The 18,778-nt window shown below is 65.2% G+C and overlaps 1 protein-coding gene and 1 non-coding gene across 2 annotated transcripts in view; both read right to left on the reverse strand.

The window, feature by feature from the left end:
* C3H7orf50 (chromosome 3 C7orf50 homolog) overlaps positions 1-18,778 on the reverse strand; it is a 94,670-nt gene that overhangs the window by 5,442 nt on the left and 70,450 nt on the right. The window contains exon 3 of the mRNA XM_013987679.2: positions 5,943-6,103. Within this exon, the coding sequence (XP_013843133.1) occupies positions 5,943-6,103 (161 nt within the window). The remainder of the gene's footprint in view (positions 1-5,942; positions 6,104-18,778) is intronic.
* On the reverse strand, positions 10,776-10,855 carry MIR339-1 (microRNA 339-1). The gene has a single exon (NR_038564.1). It is a non-coding gene; the product is annotated as a microRNA 339-1 (primary transcript).

The following is an 18,778-nucleotide window of genomic DNA, read 5'->3' on the forward strand; positions in this document are numbered from 1 at the left end:
ACGAGGAGCAGGAGGGCGCCTGCGCCGACTGGCCTGGGGGGGCCCTTCCCCGGCTGGGCGCAGGGCATCCAGGCCCAGAACCTTCCCCGCCCGAGGGCGGCTCAGAGGCCCCACGCCGGGGACGACGTGTCGCCGCCACACACCTGCGGGGCCCTCGGCCAGGCGCCCCCCCCCCCCCCAGCACGAGCAGCAAAGGCACTCGCGCTTCACCGTAGGAGGCTCACAGGAGCCCCTGGAGCCCGCATCAGTCCTCCTGGAAGGGCCACCCGCCCCCGGAAGGGCACAAGGATGAGAGGACAAGCCCGGGGAGGCTGGGAGCCTCGACCCCGAGGACCACGCCGGCCTGCACGTCCCACCCAGGGGCCGAGGACACCAGGACGAAGCCCGCTGGCCACGCAGAGCCTGGACTGGCGGGGTCGGGGGCAGAGGAAGTGGGCAGCACAGGGCGCCAGTGCCAAGCGGAGATGGGAACGCCGGGACGGGGAAGGTAGGTGGGGTCCGGGCGGTGTGCGGTGAGGGGGGGCGCACAGAGACCCTTCTCCAGGGCCCAGGTGCACCCAGGAGGGTGGTCCCGCCCTGCCCCAGGAGGTCGCACACGTCCAGCCGCTCCAAGGACTGCAAGAGAGCAAAGGACCAGTTCACAGCTCTGGCTATGGCTGAGGGGCGGGGGTGGCACCGGTCTGCCCAGCAGGTGTGAGCCCTGCCAGGCCCAGTGGGGTCACCAGGCTTGGGTGAGACACCAGGTCTACCAAGGGGGAGCGGGCGGAACCCGGGTTGCCCGTGACTCCTCGGTGGCTCAGCCATTCCAGGAATCCAGAAGATTCTGCTTCATCCAGAGCCCAGGGGCGGCTGGGCATCACCCCTTCATAGAACACAGGGCTCTGGGACGCCCCCGTCCCCACGGTGCCCTTCCTGCCTGTCACGGGGTTCACACGGGGCAACACTTTTGCCCCGCCGGCTCTCCCGGGATCCCCTGGAGAGCGCCCAGCCACCCTGTTCCTGGACCCGGCTCAAGGCTCAAAGCCCAGCCTTGGCTGCATCCCCAGGATTCCAGGAAAGAAGACGAGTTCTAGGGGGAGGTGCGGGGTCTGCGTGGTGACGGTGATGACACCAGTGGTGGCGGCAGTGACGATGCCTAGAGTGGCTGTGATGGTGGTGGTGATGCAGGTGACAGCGGGGATGAGACTGTGGGGACGACGGTGGCGAGGAGGCAGTGGGGGCGAGGAGGGGGCGAGGAGGGCACCGGGGGTGAGGAGGGGGCAAGGAGGGCAGTGGGGGCGAGGAGGGCAGTGGGGGCGAGGAGGGGGCGAGGAGGGCAGTGGGGGCGAGGAGGGCACCGGGGGCGAGGAGGGGGCGAGGAGGGCAGTGGGGGCGAGGAGGGGGCGAGGAGGGCAGTGGGGGCGAGGAGGGCAGTGGGGGTGGTGACAGTGGCGGTGATGGTCCCACTGGTGCCACCCTCCTGGTGTGCAGGGTGCGGCTTTCGAGGCACCTGCGAAGCCACTGTTTTGTCAGGTTCTCAGCACGGAGGGAGCAGGAGACCCCCGCCCCATTCTGTTGACCTGAGAGGCAGGTGCAGAGGGTGGCCTTGCCCAAGTGCTCACAGCCGCGAGCCCTGCCTGGGGGGCGTCTCAGGACACCCCCACCCTCGCGCTGCAGACTGCGGTCTCGGCCCCCCCAGGCACCTCGCTGCTTGTGGCCACACCGGCCAACCGACCACCTGGCCTGCAGCCCCACTGCTCAGCCCGGGCCCCCCTCTGCAGCGCAGATGTGGCTCTGCGGAGTGCCAGCTCCGGTGTCTGAGGACACTCCTTGGGGTTCAGCCATGTCCCTGCTTCAGAGGACATTCCTCTGTACCCCCCAGGGGGGACTGAGCCCTAGGACAGCCAGTTAGCACGTCACGGCCGCCCACGGCCAACTGCACACGAAGTCCCAATCCTTCCAGAGGCTCAAGGGCACTTGCATAGCCCAGCTGGGGGCGCCAATGGTGCCCTTGCTGCGTGCCCACAAGTGCTGGGCCACCACTCACAGCCAAGTGGCCTGGTCACCAACCTGCCCTGGCCTGGCTGAACTCTCCCCAGCAGAAATTTCTGGTCCTAAGCCCGGCCGTGCCTGAGCACCTCCTCCAGGAAGCCCTCCTTGGCTTCTCGACTGTCAAGCCCCTTCCGCACCTCATTCGCCATCGCCTTGGTCCCTGATGGCTGAGGCTCGTGCCTGCCCCCACCAACCCCGTGTGCCAAGCTCACCACTTGCCCAGGGTGGATACTCCTCAGATGTTCTCTGCCAGAGGCCCCGACAGCAGGGTGGACCAACGGGCTTGGGGGCTTGGCCTCCCCGCAGCTGAGCTCAGCTAGCTGGTCTCACGGCAGGTGCTGGCTCTCGGGGCTCCGGCTCGCAAACCCACTGTAGCCTTGGGCGTGGGCAGCGGGTGGGTGGGTGGGGGGTGCCCCTGCCGAGGCCGTGTCGGGACCCTGTTGGCGACTCCTTGTTTGACGGCGCTGACTCCCGTCTGATCAGGCCCAGCAGCGGCAGGACGGCGAGGGCTGTGGGCGGTGCGTGGATCTGGCCTTGCCTCCCGTGACCCCGCTCCCAGCGCGGCCTGCATCTCGGGAAGGACACCAGGACCCTACCCCACCCAGGGGCCCGTGGAGCAGCGGCTGCGAGACGCACTGTTCCGGGAAGGGGGCGTCCTCCACTGCACCTTCCAGGACCTTCCTTGTCCCCCTGGCGTCCAAAGGAGACCCCAGCGACCCCAGCGACTGCCGGGCCACGGCCCCCATCCCCACACCTGGCCTCCTCTGCCCGTGGCCTGCCGCCCTTCTGTCTCCAAGGCCACCCGTCGGGGCTCACCCACCGCGTGGGGGTGGGCACGCGGAGAAGACGGCTTTCTGGGGAGCCTTGTGTTCTGGGCCCAGGCTGCCTGCAGCCTCCACGGATCCTGGGGGCGGGGGCACCCAGTAAGCCATCCCCTTGGGCAGGGCGCATTACTGGGGTGTCGTGTGGTCCTCCAGAGGCTGGAGGAAGGTGAGAGCAATGGCCACAGTCAGTGGCCTCCTGGGGACAAGCGTCGGGGGCACTAGCTCTGTTCTGCCACGTGGTGGGCTATTTCTGAGGTGAGACCCCTTAGTTCCTGCCTGTCCTGCTTCTGTCTCTGCGCAGCCTCAGGGATCTTGCGAGAAGCTCAAGACGGGGTGGAGGGCAGGCTGACGTTTCGAGTCACCTGTGTGTTCCCGGGCCCCTCAACACCCCTGCACCCCAGCGGTCTGTCCGGGCAGCACCCACAGCCGGCCTTGCAGGCAGAGGACGCGGCTCCCACGCACAGGAATCCACCGTCCCTCGGTCCCTTTAGGGAGCACGCAGGTCACTTCTCAAGGTGGCCTGCGGGGAGGTGCGGGGCAGGTGCAGGGACCGGGGCCCGCCTCCCGGCCGTGCTGCCTCCCGTCCCTCGGCCTGGCTGAGAGTTGCTCCTGCCACCCCCCGAGGGCTGGTTCTGGCCCCAGAACCACCCAGAGTGAGCCTGGCCGGCCAGCCGCCGGGCTCTGCCCGCCTACCAGGCCAGGAAGTCTGGCCAGCCCAGCGGGGGAGAGGACACGCTGGGCGGTGTCCATCTCTGTGTCGCCGACACTGGCTGGCGGGTTACCACCCCCGAGCAAGAGTCCAAGCCGGTGCCCACGCCTGCCCTCGAGAGGAAGTGGGGACCCTCTGACCGAAAGCCTCTGCTCCCCCCATCAGGGAAAAGGGTCTCGGCACCAGCCAGAGGGGGTGTCCACACCCACCAGCCTTCAACTCTGGGCTTTGCTTTGGGAAGAAACCTGACGTCACTGAGGAAACATCTGGTGGCCCTTTAGTCACTTGTGGGGTGCGGCGGCTGGGCTGGCACAAGCAAAGGCCGCCCCCGACGGCCCTGCCACGGGGACCAGGGCCCGCCAGCCGTCTTCACGGGGGCAGCAGGGGAAGACGAGGTCACTGCCTGCAACTGCGACCGAGGACCTTAAGGGCTCTGGAAGGTCAGTGTGACACCTGAGCTGCCGCCGTCAACCACACGGACCACCCACCGCAGGCTCCTGCCAGGACGTGGCCTAGAAGGATTCACGGCCCCAACACCCCGGCTGGGGGTCTCTGCACCCGAGGGCAGTGGGGAGCTCGTCCTGCCCTCCAGGCGCCTGGCAGCCCGCGCGCCCGCGACCGCCTCAAAGCCAGAGTGGGGAGGCCCGGCCCTGCGGGCGCCCGGGCACCACGAGTGCCCACAGGGCCCGGAATCCGAGTCCTTCAGGCCAAGGTTTGTGGACGGGGTCAGGGCCCTGGCGCAGTTCCAGCTGGCGCCCTCGGGTCCCTGGTGGCTGCTCGTCCCCAGCGTGGGCTGAGTAACAGCCTGCATCTGCGCAGACCCTCGGCTCTCTCCTGTGGCCGCCTGACCCCGCGGACCAGCGGGTAGAGCCACTGGCTAGCTGTCCCCCCAGAGCCACGGCAAGTCCCAGGGAGCAGGCCCTGTCTTCCTGTCACTGCAGGGGCCACGTCCTGTGCGCATCACAGATACACCGGGTGACGCCTCGGGGGCGGGGAGGGGCACTCAGCTGACAACTGGATCCTATGAATTCACGTCTTAAAACTGTACAGAAAAAAAAAAAAAAAAAATGGAGTTCCCGTTGTGGTTTAGTGGTTAGCCAATCTGACTAGCATCCATGAGGATGCAGGTTTGATCCCTGGCCTCGCTCCGTGGGTTAAGAATCCAGCGTTGCCGTGAGCTGTGCTGTAGGTCGCAGACGCGGCTCGGATCCCGCGTGGCTGTGGCTGTGGTGCAGGCTGGCGGCTGCAGCTCTGATTCGACCCCTAGCCTGGGACCCTCCATATGCTGTGGGTGCGGCCCTAAAAAACAGAAACCAACCAAACAAAACAAAACACTGTACAGACTAGAAGACCACTTGACCCCTGCAAAGGTGGCTGTCATCACAAAATCAGATGCTAATGGGTGCTGGGACCCTCCGCCACTGGGGACGTGAGACAGTGCCGCTGCCGGAAGACACGGTCCTCAGACAGTGGTCACTGCAGGCCCTTCCCTGATGCGCCCAGGAGATACGGCCACGCGGCCACATGGCGACCTACACACGCATGTCCACGGCAGCTCTGCTCACGGCAAACAACCCCAAGGTCCCTGAGCCGCTACACGGACGCACGTGGTGCATGACACACACGGCACATGGATGCACACATGGCACGTGGACACACGTGGTGCATGACACACACAGGAGCGTGGACACACATGGTGGAAGATTCTCGGGCCACGAAAGCAATGAGGCGCCAACATGCGCGGCAATGGGGGTGAACCTCAAAAACGTTCCACTAAGCGAAAGGAGCCAGTCCCCAAAGTCCACGTTGTGGGTGACTCGGTCACCTGACTGTCCAGAACGACAACCCCAGAGGGACGCAGAGGGGACCCTGTGGCTGCGGGTCCAAAGTCAGTGGTGGTGATGGCTTCACAGCTCCGTGAACACACCAGGACCGCCAAACAGCTCACTTTCCACGAGCAGACACATGGCACGCAGTTTCTATCTTGATAAAGCTGTTCCCCCAAAGACACAATCAGGGCGCTTAGAGGGGCGGCCTGGGGAGCCTCTGCTCACTGGCCCACTGGGTGCAGGGGGCACATCCGGAGAAAGTGTTACCCCGTTTCCTGGAGGAGGAAGCAGGTGCACAGAACGCTGCGTCCCCGTGACCTCGCACAGAAACTGGGTGCCTCCCCAGAACTCACTTCCCGGGGTTTCTAGGGGCTTTTGGACGCGGCTGTTGGCGCATCTGCAGGGCTGTTGGCGCCTCTGACTCTCAGGGGGAGGGGTCTCCTGGGCCCACCCCGGGGGCCCCAACATCTGCTGAGAGGGTACCCAGCTGCACACCCAGCCCCTCCCGGGACAGCAGGGACCCACAGGGACAGCCGCCAGCCCCCTCACCCGCACAGGTAGTCCAGGGCCAGCTCGGCCCCCGAGGGCCTGGCTGGCGGGCTCCAGGCCGCAGGGATGCCGGCCTCGCGCAGCAGCCTGCGCGCCTCCTTCTTCCGCTCCTTCTTCAGCTTCCTGTCCAGGACCCTCTGCTCCTCTGGGGACACAGCTCCCTGGAAGGCAGGGGGGCGGCATCAGTGCCACAGGAAGAGGCTGCACCCGAACCCCGCGGCTCCTATGACCCGTGCTGGGCCCCGTCCCCGGGCCCCTCCTCACACCTGCACCCCAGGAGTCCTGCGGGGGGGCGGCCTGCGCCCGCAAGGACCCCAGACCCTGCCTGTGCGCACGGCTGGGGCAGTGGCCGCACTGGTGTCTGGAGCCCGCAGCTCTGCGGGCAGCAGGCGGTGCCCAAGTCTCTCTCTGCGTGGGGAGGGGGCCTGTGAGGCACCCTCCCCGCCCCCCCCAAGCAAACCAAACAAGAGCGGAGTCCAAGGACTCCCTGGCCTTCCTGGAAATGGTGATGCCAGCGTGACCGTGGTGACCCAGGCGCAGAGGCCACGGGGCCGGCCTGGGGGACCGAATGGAGGCCCCGCCACGCACCCCGGTGTCCAGGGCCCCCGCCCTGGAGAGCACACGGCCCAGCAGACCCCTCACCAACGCCCATCCCTGACAATCCTGTGCGCCCACCCTGCACCCACGCCTTCCGGAATCTTCCAAAACTCGAGAGGGGCTCTGCACAGCCCCTCCCTCCTCCCCCAAACCAGCTGGGAGCCACGGCAGCCGGGACCGGGATGCGGCCCCCGCCCAGGCGGCGCCTGCGGAGGACGGGCTCTGGGCTCCTCTCCAGGAGGAGGGTGCTGCCTGAGGGCCCAGCCGCGTCTCCGGGGACGTCCAGAGGGTCCGGTGTCAGGGACCGAGCTCGGCCGCGAGGCCCGGAACCCGGCAGCCACAGAACCTGCTTCCGTGAGTCACTCTTGCTTCGCCCGCAGCGCCCGACGCGGCAGCGGTGGCCGCCCTCGTCCGTGGCCCGAGGAGCCGCCGGAGCCACCAGGGCCCTCGGGGCCGCGCCAGACGCCAGGGGTGGGTGGAGGGGGCGGCTGGGGGACCGGGGCGGGGGCAGGGCAGCCTCGGGGCTGATGGGACTCTCGCGGGGCCGGACACGCAGACCCACGGGCGACGCCTCCAGCATTTGAAGCGCTGGCCGTTCCCGACGATGCGGATCACGGGCGAGCCCGCCGCCGTGCGCACCAGCGAGGAAGCCGGCACCCCGACCCCGGCTCCGCAGCCCTGACGCCCCCCCACCCCCGACCCCGGGTGAGCCTGTGTGGGACCCGCTTCCTTTTCCTGACTCGCTAGGCCTGAGGGTGGCCGTGCCTGCCGCCAGCCCCTCCACGGAGGAGCAGCCTCACCTGGGGTGGGAGGTGGGCACGTGGGCCCCACCGCTGGGCCCTGGGAGGGGTCAAGTCCTAAGCAGCAAGGAGGCTGAGGGGTGCAGGGCGCCCGCGGCCAAGCCTGGGGCCGACACGCCCAGTGGCTCTGTGGTGCTGTGCCCGTGCAGGGGGGGTGTAGGGGGGAGATGGGCGGGTGGAAGAACCCAGAGCTACCTGGGGTGTCCGGGGTCCGGGATGGGGTGGGGGCGCCTGCTGGGAAGGCTGAGAGGAGACGGCCCAGGGCGGCATCATTGTCAGCTGGCCCCGAACTTGCTGGGGCTGCGGTTCACGAAGCAGGAGCGGACAGCAAACCACTCGCTTGTGGGCACCGTGGGGCGAGAAGGGCTCCAGGGAGCCGGCTCCTTCCTGGGGCACTGGGTCCCAGAAGCAGCAGAGTCACCCCAAGGGGCCCCCAGAAAAGCAGCTCCAGGAGAATGGGACCCCCCCACAGGCAGGCCGCTTCCAAGGTGCCCTCCCCACTGCCCACCCACCCACAGGGCCAGACGGGCCCTGCAGCCCCAGCACGGCCTCCACCGTGGCCAGCAGTCCTGGGTCTTCCCCCGACCTTCGAGGCCAGGGAACACGTGGTGGCCTGGACACACCCATCCCTGGCTACCACTTGCCTTGCGCCCAGGGGTCTGGGGCCCAGATGGCAGCGCCCTGATGCCCCCGTCACTGAGCCGTGTCCACACCGGCCTCGAGGCAGGCAGAACCCTAACTCGGGTGGCCAGTGTAGGAGCAGGGCTTCGATGCCTTCTTTGATGTGGCCCTTGATTGACATTTGTGGCGCAAGGGCTCCAGAGAGTAATCCCCACAGGCCTTGCTTTACCGTAGGAAACACTGTGCCTTCCGCACAGGCCGTGTTCACTCTGGGAACCGGGCCTTCCCCACATGCCCCTTCACCTCTAGCCCGCGCCTCAACTGACAGAAAAGGCAGGAGAGGAATGGTGACTTAGCCCAAGGGCAGAGGAGGACAAAGACACCACGAAACTTACGGGACGTGTCCCCTGAGACCCCTCTTGGATCCGGACTGACAGAGCGAACAGGCAGAGGCCAGCGGGAGAAAGCCACAACCTTCTGGACGCGGGTACTCACCCCCATCTTTAAGGGATAAAAACCCCTATAGGACGACAGAGCGGGGGCGGCAGGGGGCTCTCTCCTCCCCCCGCCCAGCTTCCCTGGGAGCCATTTGCTTCCCTGCAATAAAGACGCGGCGCAGCTTGCCTGCTGCCTGTGTGTTTGCAACGTTCATTCTCTGGCTGCGTGAACAAGACCCTGGACTCCGGTGACATAGTTCTGGCATCACTGTGGCCCCGTCGGAGCCCTGGGGCTCAGACACCCAGCACCCTGCGGGGACCCATCCAAGGTCCCCAGGAAGCTGCTGGCATCAAAGCAGGGAGCCTGTGCCAGAGGGGCCTGGGGTCAGGGTGACCAGACACACAGTGACACGCCCCGCCCTGCACACCTGAGGCCCAGGGTGGCCTGGCTGGTCTCCCCGCCATCTCGGGCCCCGGTGAGAAAGGGGTGGGGGTGAGGCACGTGCCTGGAGGGGGAAGAACCCGCCACCCACTCATTCCTCAGAGCCTTTTGTTTGTGGCAGCAGAAAGGGTCGTTTTCTCTTTTAGGGCCACACCTGTGGCCCATGAAGGTTCCCAGGCTAGGGGTCGAACAGGAGTTACAGCTGCCAGCCTACACCACAGCCACGCCGGATCTGAGCCGCATTTTTGACCTACACCACAGCTACAGCCCCGCGGGATCCCCAACCCACTGAGCAAGGTCAGGGATCAAACCTGCGTCCTCACGGCTGCTAGTCGGGTTCGTTTCCACGGCACAACAGGAACTCCCGGAAGTGGTTTCAAGCAGCATTGGACTAAGTGTGTGGGATCCAGCTCTTTTGTTTTTTTAAATTTTTTTTGTTTTTTTGTTTTGCTTTATCTAGGGCCGCTCCCACGGCACGTGGAGGTTCCCAGGCTAGGGGTCGAATCGGAGCTGTAGCCGTCGGCCTAAGCCAGAGCCACAGCAACGTAGGATCCAAGCTGCGTCTGCGACCTACACCACAGCTCACGGCCATGCCAGATCCTTCACCCACTGAGCAAGGGCAGGGACTGAACCCGCAACCTCATGGTTCCTAGTCGGATTCGTTAACCACTGTGCTACAACGGGAACTCCCCAGCTCCTCTTTTATCACCCTGAGCCACAAGAGGCACGCTGACCAAGAGCCTGGCCTTGGCAGGAGCCAGCAGCGTGGGGAGCGGGACCCCGGGGGGCCGGATGCTTGCCCATGGCTGCCGGGGTGGGGCTGGCCACCGGCAGGGCAGCCTCTCCAACCTGCCCCACGCATCCAGGAAGACACATCAACCGCCAGGCCTGCAGAGCCAGGGGATCAGGAAAACCTGCCTAAAACCGTCAGTCAAGCACGAGCCTGAACGTGGGACCAGCCGTGAGGGGTGACCTTGCCCCGGAGCCGCGGGGGGGCAGGGGCCCGAGGAGCCGCCTGCCTTCTCCCTTGCAGGCCTGGGCGGCACGAGGGCTCCGGCCACTCAGCTCAGCTGTCTGCTGGTCCCAAAGGGCACAGCGACGCCGCAGAGCTGGTCAGAGCCCGGGTGGCCTCCAGGTTCTCCCGGCCCAGGGCAGAGATCGCTAACCAGGGCTGCAGTTCAGACCCGCCAGGGCCGGCCGCTCTCCGGGAAGCCGCATGGCCCCGGCGGACGCCCGGAGCCCGGCAGAGGTCGGGGCGGGAGCGGCTCTGGGGACCGGGCTCTGCAGGACGGGCACCTGCGAGGAGGCCGGCCCCAGCCCGCGAGGGCCCTCTTCCTTCCGGTTCTGAGGCCAGGCGTCAGTGGGCAGGAAGGCCAGTCCCCAGCAGCAGGCGACTCCTTGGAGACACTGCTCCCGCTCGAAAACAAAACCGTCCCCAGGCAGTCACGCAATTATTAAAACCCAAAAGACGGACTCAGGGTAGCCAGTTATTTTTTCTTCTTCTAAAAATGAGGAGGAACAAAAGACAGCGTGTTTGCCACAGTATTTTAATCCAACCGTGCACTGGGAAGTAACGAGACCCAGCTCGGGAGGCAGCAGACACCGGGAGCCGTCCCCCCGCTTCCCCTTCCCCGGGGCCCGAGGGCACCGTGGGCAGACACCCAGGTTTCGGTGACGCTTGATGATGCGAAACATGCGGGAACGAACTGTGAGGTCCTTAAAGGCTAACGCCCAACCTCTGAGTGACGCCCAGGTCCCTCTGCTGCTCAGGAACATGGAATAGGAAGCCCCCCCGCCCCGCTTCTGTTCGCAGAACACCCAGCTTAACGCCAAAACAATTCCAAACAACGTGCAGAGATGCAGGATGCTGCTGGGGGCGCCGGGCAGCTGCAGGCACGGTGCCCTCCGGAGGTACCCGCTGGGCTGGCGCTGGTGCAGAGGCAGACACGGGCTCTGGCCTCGAGGAGCTCACGGCCCAAGGTAAGTGAGCTCCTGGAGGACAGGGACGGCGGCTGCCCCGGGCCCGAGGTCCTAGTTCAGGGCAGAGCAGGGCCACTCCATCCAGACACTGCCCAGACCGACGGTCTTCTAAGGAGAGAACCGGGACAGACACGGGCGCACACACGGGGACGGGGACCCGAACCCAGAGCACAGCCTGCGCTTCGTGGACACCCCTGTGGCAGATCAGGGAGGAGACGCTGAGCTATCCCCACACCAGGCACAAGCTTGTGCCCACCACGGGCCCCGCCGGGCTGCCGGGATCTGCTGCCACCGTCCACAGCGGAAGGAAACAATGAACCGTAGTCAGAGGCAGTAGATAAGTTACTGCTCCTTTTTCACAAATTTTTCTTTGACTGTGCCCACGGCATGTGGAAAATCCTGGGCCAGGCTGAACCCACACCACAGCAGCGACCGGAGCCTTGGCAGTGGCGTCGGATCCTTAACCCACTGCGCCACGAGGGAGCTCCAAGACTGACTTTTCCTGCTTTGATTTTGCGAGATGGGGCCTCTCGCAAGAACCCCCGGCCCGGCGCCTCCTGAGGACGGCTGTCGGCTCCCCCGTCCTTTAGAGCCCACTGCCCTGGTGGGCCCGCCTTGCGGTCAGCCTTGGATCATGTGACCAAACCACTGCCATCTTCCCAGAAAGAGGCACGGATGCCCCAGCGAGGGAGCCGAGCCGCTCGGTTCCAGAGCAGGTGCGGGTCTCGCCACAGCCTGGCACAGAGAGAGGCCTGGGGGGCCGGCCCTGCACAGGGGAACCTGCCCCTTTCTGGGCTGAGACACAGCCCTTGTCAGAACCCAGCTCCAGGACAAAGGCTCCAGGCCCCGCTCCACACTCAGCAAGCTTGGGCGCGTGGGTGACCAGAAGCCTTAGCGCTTGTTCTGCTGCTCCTGGGATCCAGGGACTGAAGAGAAGTTTCTCGGCTGCCGCCGTGCACTGCAAAAGCCAGGAGACACGATACAGAAGTCAGGGTGGGAAGCCCCGCAGGCAACAACCTGCCTACTACCCTTCCAAGGTCCCCAGGGCTTTAGCCTGGATGGCGCGGGACCCCACGACTCGGCCAAGGCTGCTGGGACCAGCTTCCCGTGTCCTCTGGACAGAGCGGGCCCGGCCAGCACGGCCAGCCTCCTGCACGCCGCAGGCCGGCAAGGTGAGCGCAGGGATGGCGAGCTCCCGGCAGGAACCCTCTTTACAAGGATCAGACTCGGTTTCTGGGAACAAAGTCCCGAGTCTGCAGCTTGCTACCCCTCAGAACCAGGCGCCGCTCACAGGCTGTGCACGCTGGCCTGTCCCTGGGCGGACAGGAGGAGCAAAGCCAGGCCAGGGCTCTGGGGAGCGCCCCCACAGGTGACACGGAGGGGGGCACAGGCAGAGCCCCAGGAATGCACGGCCAAAGCAGGAGGCAGAGTACACACCCCCTCCCCAGCTCGCAGCAGGGAGGGGGCACCAGAGGCCCAGGGCACGGCGTCCACCGGCAGCGCCCCTAGTCGTGCGGGTCAGCGTCCAGGACAAGCCTGTGCCTGCAACGAGCGGGGCTGAGGCGCTGCCTGAGCCCGTGGATGTGCGCGGCAGGACAGCAGAGGTGGAGCCGACACAGGTCTGGGCGGGGGGGGACCCCACAGGCTGCTGGTGCAGGGCGCTCATCTGCTGAGAGGTGGGGGCGTCGTCTGCAGGGCCAGAGGTCTCAATGACATCACAGGACACGTGGCCAAGGGGGGCCGGGGGACAGGAGAGGGCCCATGTCACCAGGTGAGACCACCCTGCAGTGGTTCTGCTTCCACAGAGGCTACGCTGCTCCCCCAGGAGCCGGGGGCCAAGCATTTACAGGCGTGGCTTTTGTTTGCCCACTTGAAGGGGAACCTGGCTCCTTCACACCCAGTCTTCAAGGCCTTCTGAGAAGAGGACGAGGCTGGATGAGGCTGCCTGGGCGGCCAGCCCTCCGCAGGCTCCCTACTGCCCCCTGCAGACCTTCACAGCCCCCCCCCACCCGCCTGAGGCGCCGGGGTCTCCTGCGGCCAAGCCCTCCCAGGATCCTGCTAAGCCTCTGGGCTGGTTTCACCCACATCCAGGTGGCTGTCCTCCGCGGGAGCTGCGACATGCACACCAGGACCCCTAGAGCTCTGCCTGGGTGTCAGGCCCGCGCCCCGCGGGGTCGACAGCCTCGCTCAGAATGTCCCAGGTCCCGGGAGGCACAGGGCACACCCGCAGCGCCGGCCCCCTGGCCTGAGTTGGGAGAAGGCCTTGGGGGGGGGGGGCACGCCCACCTCCTCCCACCGAGAACCAGCCTTCCTTTCACCCCTGGAACCCGGACCAAGAGGCGCCCGGCTGCACGCAGCTTTTAACGTGGAAACACGGCTCTGGCGGGCTGACAGGCAGCGCGGGCAGAGCCCGGGTGGAATACTGAGCACAGGAAGCGTGAGTCTAGAAATAACACCCAACACACACTAGGCTTCCTTCCCAACGCCTTCCAACGTTTAACTGACAGCGAACGTGACAGCAACGGCCCCTCCGTTGTAATGAAAATCAGATTCTTCACGTTTAAAAACACAAACCACAAAGCCACAAAGACCTTTCTCCCCCTCACTTGAGGTGGATCCTGGGGGCACCAGGAACAGGTACTTGGGGCAGCCCACTCACAGCATCCCACGCTGCTAACTTGAAAGCAAAAACCCCCACAAAACCCCAAAACACCCAACTATTTTTTGCACAAGATTTTCAATTACACTTTCACCTGCGCCCACCGAGCAGCACCTGCACTGCCCTGGTCCTCAGGGGCTTCTGGGCACCCCCCCGCCCCCCATCAGGAGACAAAACTGCACCCCTGGGCACAAAGCAGCAGAGGTGCTGGGGCCGGGTCCTAACCCACTTCCACGTGGCAGCCCAGCAAGCACCGGGCTGCAGGCCGTTCAGGGAAAAAAACAAAACACAAGGCGTTACTGGCTCCCAGACGAAGAAACTGCAAAACTCAAAGGCTTCATTAAAGGGGTATAAACGACCTCCATTCCGGCACCTTCGTTCGTTGTTAAACGCAATTTCCAAACTCATTTGCATCACACCAGGAAGCTAGCGACGGGCTGAATTTTTCCCGCTTGGAGAGAATTCCTGGGTGTAACGATCAATTTTAGCAAATCACGAAGCCAAGTGATGTTACTCACAGCCAAGTAATTTCACAAGCAAAACGGTAAATGCCCTTGTGGGTTCGGCCCCCAAACCCTGACATTTAACGAGCTCTGAGGGGCGGGGGCCGCAAAGGTCCCGAATGTGGGTCGCAAGCGGATGACGGCCTCACCCGGGGAGGGGGCAGGGACGTGGTCCGGGCCACTCCTCCCGTTTACGGGGAGCGGGCAGCGGGCCTGGTCCGCCGGGGGTCAGCTCGCCCGGGGACTGGCCGCGCGTCGTGTCTCGGAGCCCCCGGCCACCGCAGCCTGGCCTCGGTGCACGACCCCGGGCCTGGGGAGCGGGGCGCTCTGCACTGTCTTCTCCAAGTGGGGACCAGAGGGGCCGGGCCCCGCCTCCCGGGGTCGCGGGTCTCCAGGGCGCCGCCCGCCCCCCGCCCGGCCCCGCCGGCCCCGCCGGCCCGACCCCCACCCACCCCGCCGGCCCGAGCGCACTGACCTCCGCGTCCCAGGCCGCCAGGTGTGCCCGCGGCCCGCGGCAACGCCCGGCCCGCCGCAGCCCCCGCGCACTGCGCATGTCAGGCCGGCCCGGCTCGGCTGGAACCAGATCCAGCCGGCTGGGCGGTGACGCAAGCACGACGGGGCGTGTGGGCGGGGCTCCCGGCTGGGCGGGGCCAGCCCAGCACGTGGGCCGGGACCCCCAGACCCAGGCGGGAGCTGCTGGGCGAGGGGTGGCGGGGCGGCGAGGGGTGGCGGGGCGGCGAGGGGTGGCGGGGCGGCGAGGGGTGGCGGGCGGCGAGGGGTGGCGGGGCGGCGAGGGGTGGCGGGGCGGCGAGGGGTGACGCGCCGGGGCTGGCAGCGCCCACCGGGCCAAGTGACGCCGGACGGAGGCTCAGGGCCGCTTCTCAGCCTCCTACTGGCTGACCGAGCCCTTGTCCAGGGGTCTGCCTGCGGTCAAGCCCTGTCTCCAACTCGTCCTCACTGCAGACCCCCAGTTACCCCTCATCTTCAGGGAAGCCTTCTCTGCCTCCCTCCCAGAACACCCCCGAGTTCTCTGATCAAAGCCGGGACCCGCCGCCTGTGGGCTCCATCGCGGTCACTTCAGTGGGCGAGTGGCGCAGCTTGCTTTATTAAATGCTCTTCCGGCGCTTGTGCCCCTTCCCCTAAGACAAGACCGCTGATCAGCTGTGACAGTGCAAAGAAAACACCCCAGAAGCCCCGAGCCGGTGCCACGGGCCCAAGGCCCACAGCAGGCTCTGCAGGAGGGGGGGGGGTTCCGGGTGGGGGGGTGCTCTGTATTCTCAGCATGAGGACTGGCCGTCCTCTGGCTGCCGCCGCCGGGTGTTCCCCTCCCGCTTTGGGTGTGGGTGTCCCAGCTTCACAGCCCGATAAGGATCTGCGAAGCCCCAGAGCCAAGCCTGCATCTTTTTTGTGTTTTTCCTCTGGCCACCTCCCCACCACCCACAGGCCAATCCACACACCCACGCTTGCTTGCTTGCTCAATAGTGGGGGGTGGGGTGGGGTGGGGGCAGGAACCACCTGCAGAGGGACTGCAGAGGCCTCCCAGAGCCGGAGGAAAGTGGAGGGCAGGGGGGGGGGGCAGGGCCGGGACTCTGTGCTGGGCGGTCTCGCCTCTGCGATGCTGTTTAACCCCTAGCACGCGGGCGTCAGCGCTCTGGCCTTACAGATAAGGGAACCAGGCCTTGGAGGTGTTAACAGTTTTCGGGATTTTGCCAGTTTCTCGGAAGGGACACCGTTTGGGGTCTTCTGAGTCACAGTGTATTTCCTCCGCCCACGAGCCCCCGATCGAGTTTCTTCAGGCCATTATCTCGTCCTGGTGACTTTAATGGGCAGCCTGGGAGACAGAGAGCCCAGCCGGGGGAGAGCTGGCCTGGGGCCGGTGGGGGAGGGGCAGCGGTGCTGGCGCCAACACCGCAGTGAGGACTGCACCCCAGGGGGAGCTTCCTGCCCGACGCTATCTCATCTCCCGCTCCCAGCCACCCTGTTATCTGCACTTTGCAGATGAAGAGACGGAGGCGCAGCGAGTGTGTGCACTGGGTCAGGTCTGCCTGCTCACCACCCAGCTCCTTCCCAGGCCCCTGTCTGCCCAAGGACCCGCCTGCAAGGTACCTGCTGTCCCCGCAAGGCCTCACAGAGGCCTGGGGGCTGGGCAGGTGGAGAAGACCCCCAGCAGGGGCTGCCAGCCCAGGTCTGAGAGCATCAGGCACAGGGCTGCTAGCTGCACCCCCGGGCTCACTGTAGGGACCCCAAGAGAAAGGGCACCGAGTCCACCCCCCTGGGGACTTTTGCCCACAAGGTCCAGCTGGTGGAGTGGAACAGTGTGGTCGAGAGACCTGCCCACCGTGTGACCCTGGCAGCAGCACAGGGTCCGCCCTGAGGGACCCCAGGCAGCCGGGCTCAGCGCCCCGGTCAGGAAGACGGTCTGCGGCCGATGGGGTGAACTCCACGTGCTTGTTAAGCGGCATCTTCACACGAAGCGCCGAGCTCAGTGTGGGGGACACAGCAGGCAAAATGCCCCCACAGACACGGCTCGAGGCCCCCAGACCTCATACACTGCAGTCCTCCCAACCCCTCAACCCCCGGGTGATGGTGTTAGGAGGGGGGGGGGGCCTCTGGGAGGTGATCAGATCATGGGCTGGGGGGGCTTGGGAGTCAGTGCCCTCATCAGAGAGACCCAGAGCGCCCCCCACCAAGACCACGTGAGGGCGCAGCGAGAAGGCGGCCTCTGAACAGGAAGAGGGCCCTCGCTGGACACCAGATCCGCTGGCGCCTGGATCTTGGCCTTCCGCCTCCAGAACGGAGAATACATTTGTTATTTATAAGCCCCCCAGGCTGTGGTATTTTGTTACAACAGCCTGAACTAAGGCGCCTCCCCATAGTGAGATTTCATTAGAAGGCTAATTAAGGAGGAACATTGGGGGGGTGGACAGAGAGTAGGTTTATGTTTTTATGTTGTTGTTGTTTGGCTTTTTGGTCCTTTTTTTTAGGGCCGCACCTGCAGCACATGGAGGTTCCCGGGCTAGGGGGTCACATCGGAGCTACAGGTGCTAGCCCACGCCACAGCCACAGCAACGCCGGATCCGAGCCACGTCTATGACCTAGACACAGCTTGTGATAACGCCGGATCCTTAACCCACTGAGCGAGGCCAGGGATCGAACCCTTGTCCTCATGGATGCTAGTTGGGTTCTCAACCCCTGAGCCACGCGGGAACTCCCGTTTATGTTGTGTAATTTTAAATGGTTGGAGGAAGACAGAGGTCAAGGAAAATGACATCAGGAAGGTGACACCTGAGACCCAGAGGTGAGGGCACAGCCTTTGGATGTTTGGGAGGCAGGCGGTCCCAGCCAAGGGCACAGCAAGCACCCAAGTCCTGGGGGGCGGGGGGTAGGGCGGGCACAGAGACCCGCGTGAGGCAGAGGCAGCAGCAGGGAGTAGCGGGGAGGGAGAGGAGCCGCCAAGCCGGTGTTCTAGAAGCACCAAGGTGCCCCCAAACCTTCCCCAGAATCGGTAAGATGAGCTTTCACACGGGGTACCCACCCCCAAAATCTCTGGATCACTGACTCATAGGAAAGAATAAACACGTCCCACGCAGACAGAGTAAGCGGAACGACTGGCTGATGGGCGGCCTCAGTCCCCGCAGGCCACCGAGCCGCTGGAACACCCGCCTGGAGGCTGACCATCTGGGCGCAGCTCACCAAGTTCCCGCACAAACCACTTTCCTCCCGCTCGCCCCGCCACCAGGTACGGCCTGGTTTGGAAGCGCTTGGCGGACAGAACGTGTGAGTGGGGCGGGGGGGGGGTGCGGGGGGAGCCCGGCCTCCGGGGACCAGGTGCAGCCAGCCCGCCAGCCCTGCCAGAGACCCCACCACAGGGCCTCGCTGTCACCGAAGCCTCGAGAGGCCCGACTCCAGAACCTTGTGCACCCGCCCAAACGGTGTCGGTGGAATTCCATCAAAGACGGGCAGAAGAATCAATGCTAATTTTATACACAATAGCTTCCGGAGAATGGAAGCGTTCTGGTTCTCCTTCGTTCTGTGAGGCCAGTATTCACCTCGACAGCAAAACCAGACAAAAACAGTATCCGAGAAAAGGAGTTCCTGCTGTGGCTTAGCGGTCACGAACCTAAACAGTCTCTATGGGGACACGGGATCAATCCTGGCCTCGCTCAGCGGGTCAAGGATCCGGCGTGGCTGGGGGCTGAGGTGTAGGCCACAGACGCAGCTCGGATCTGGCACTGCTGTGGCTGTGGTGTAGCCCGGCAGCTACAGCTCTGATTCGACCCCTAGCCTGGGAACCTCCATGTGCCGCGGGTACAGCCCTAAAAAGAAAAAAGAAAAAAAAAAGAGAGAGAGAAAGGAAGAAAAGTGCAGATCAAAATCTCTCATAAATGTAAACGCAAAAAGCCTGTTCACGATGCATGACATGAGTGACACGCCGTCACCAAGAGGAGCTTATTCCAGAGGTGAGAGCCGGTCCCGTCGTCAAGATCAGTCCACGCAACCCACCGTACCCACAGGCGAGGAAGGGTCCCCTCACCATAGCAATTGGCAAAATTGCAGAGAAAGCATCTGGCAACATTCGAACCTCACTCACGATACACCTTCTCAGAAAGCAGGAGAGAGTGGAGGCGACCTGGTGAATAACGTGTCAACCCGCCCCTGCCCCCGAGACGGGGACCCCGGCGGGGAGAGCCGCTGCCCCACCGCGGTTCCGCGTCGCACTCAGGGGCCAGCCGGTGCAGTAGAGCAAGAAGGCAGAGACTGCAGACCGCAGACTGGAAGGAAGAAATGATACAACCG

Source organism: Sus scrofa, chromosome 3 (genome assembly GCF_000003025.6).
Source record: "Sus scrofa isolate TJ Tabasco breed Duroc chromosome 3, Sscrofa11.1, whole genome shotgun sequence".
NCBI lineage: Eukaryota > Metazoa > Chordata > Mammalia > Artiodactyla > Suidae > Sus > Sus scrofa.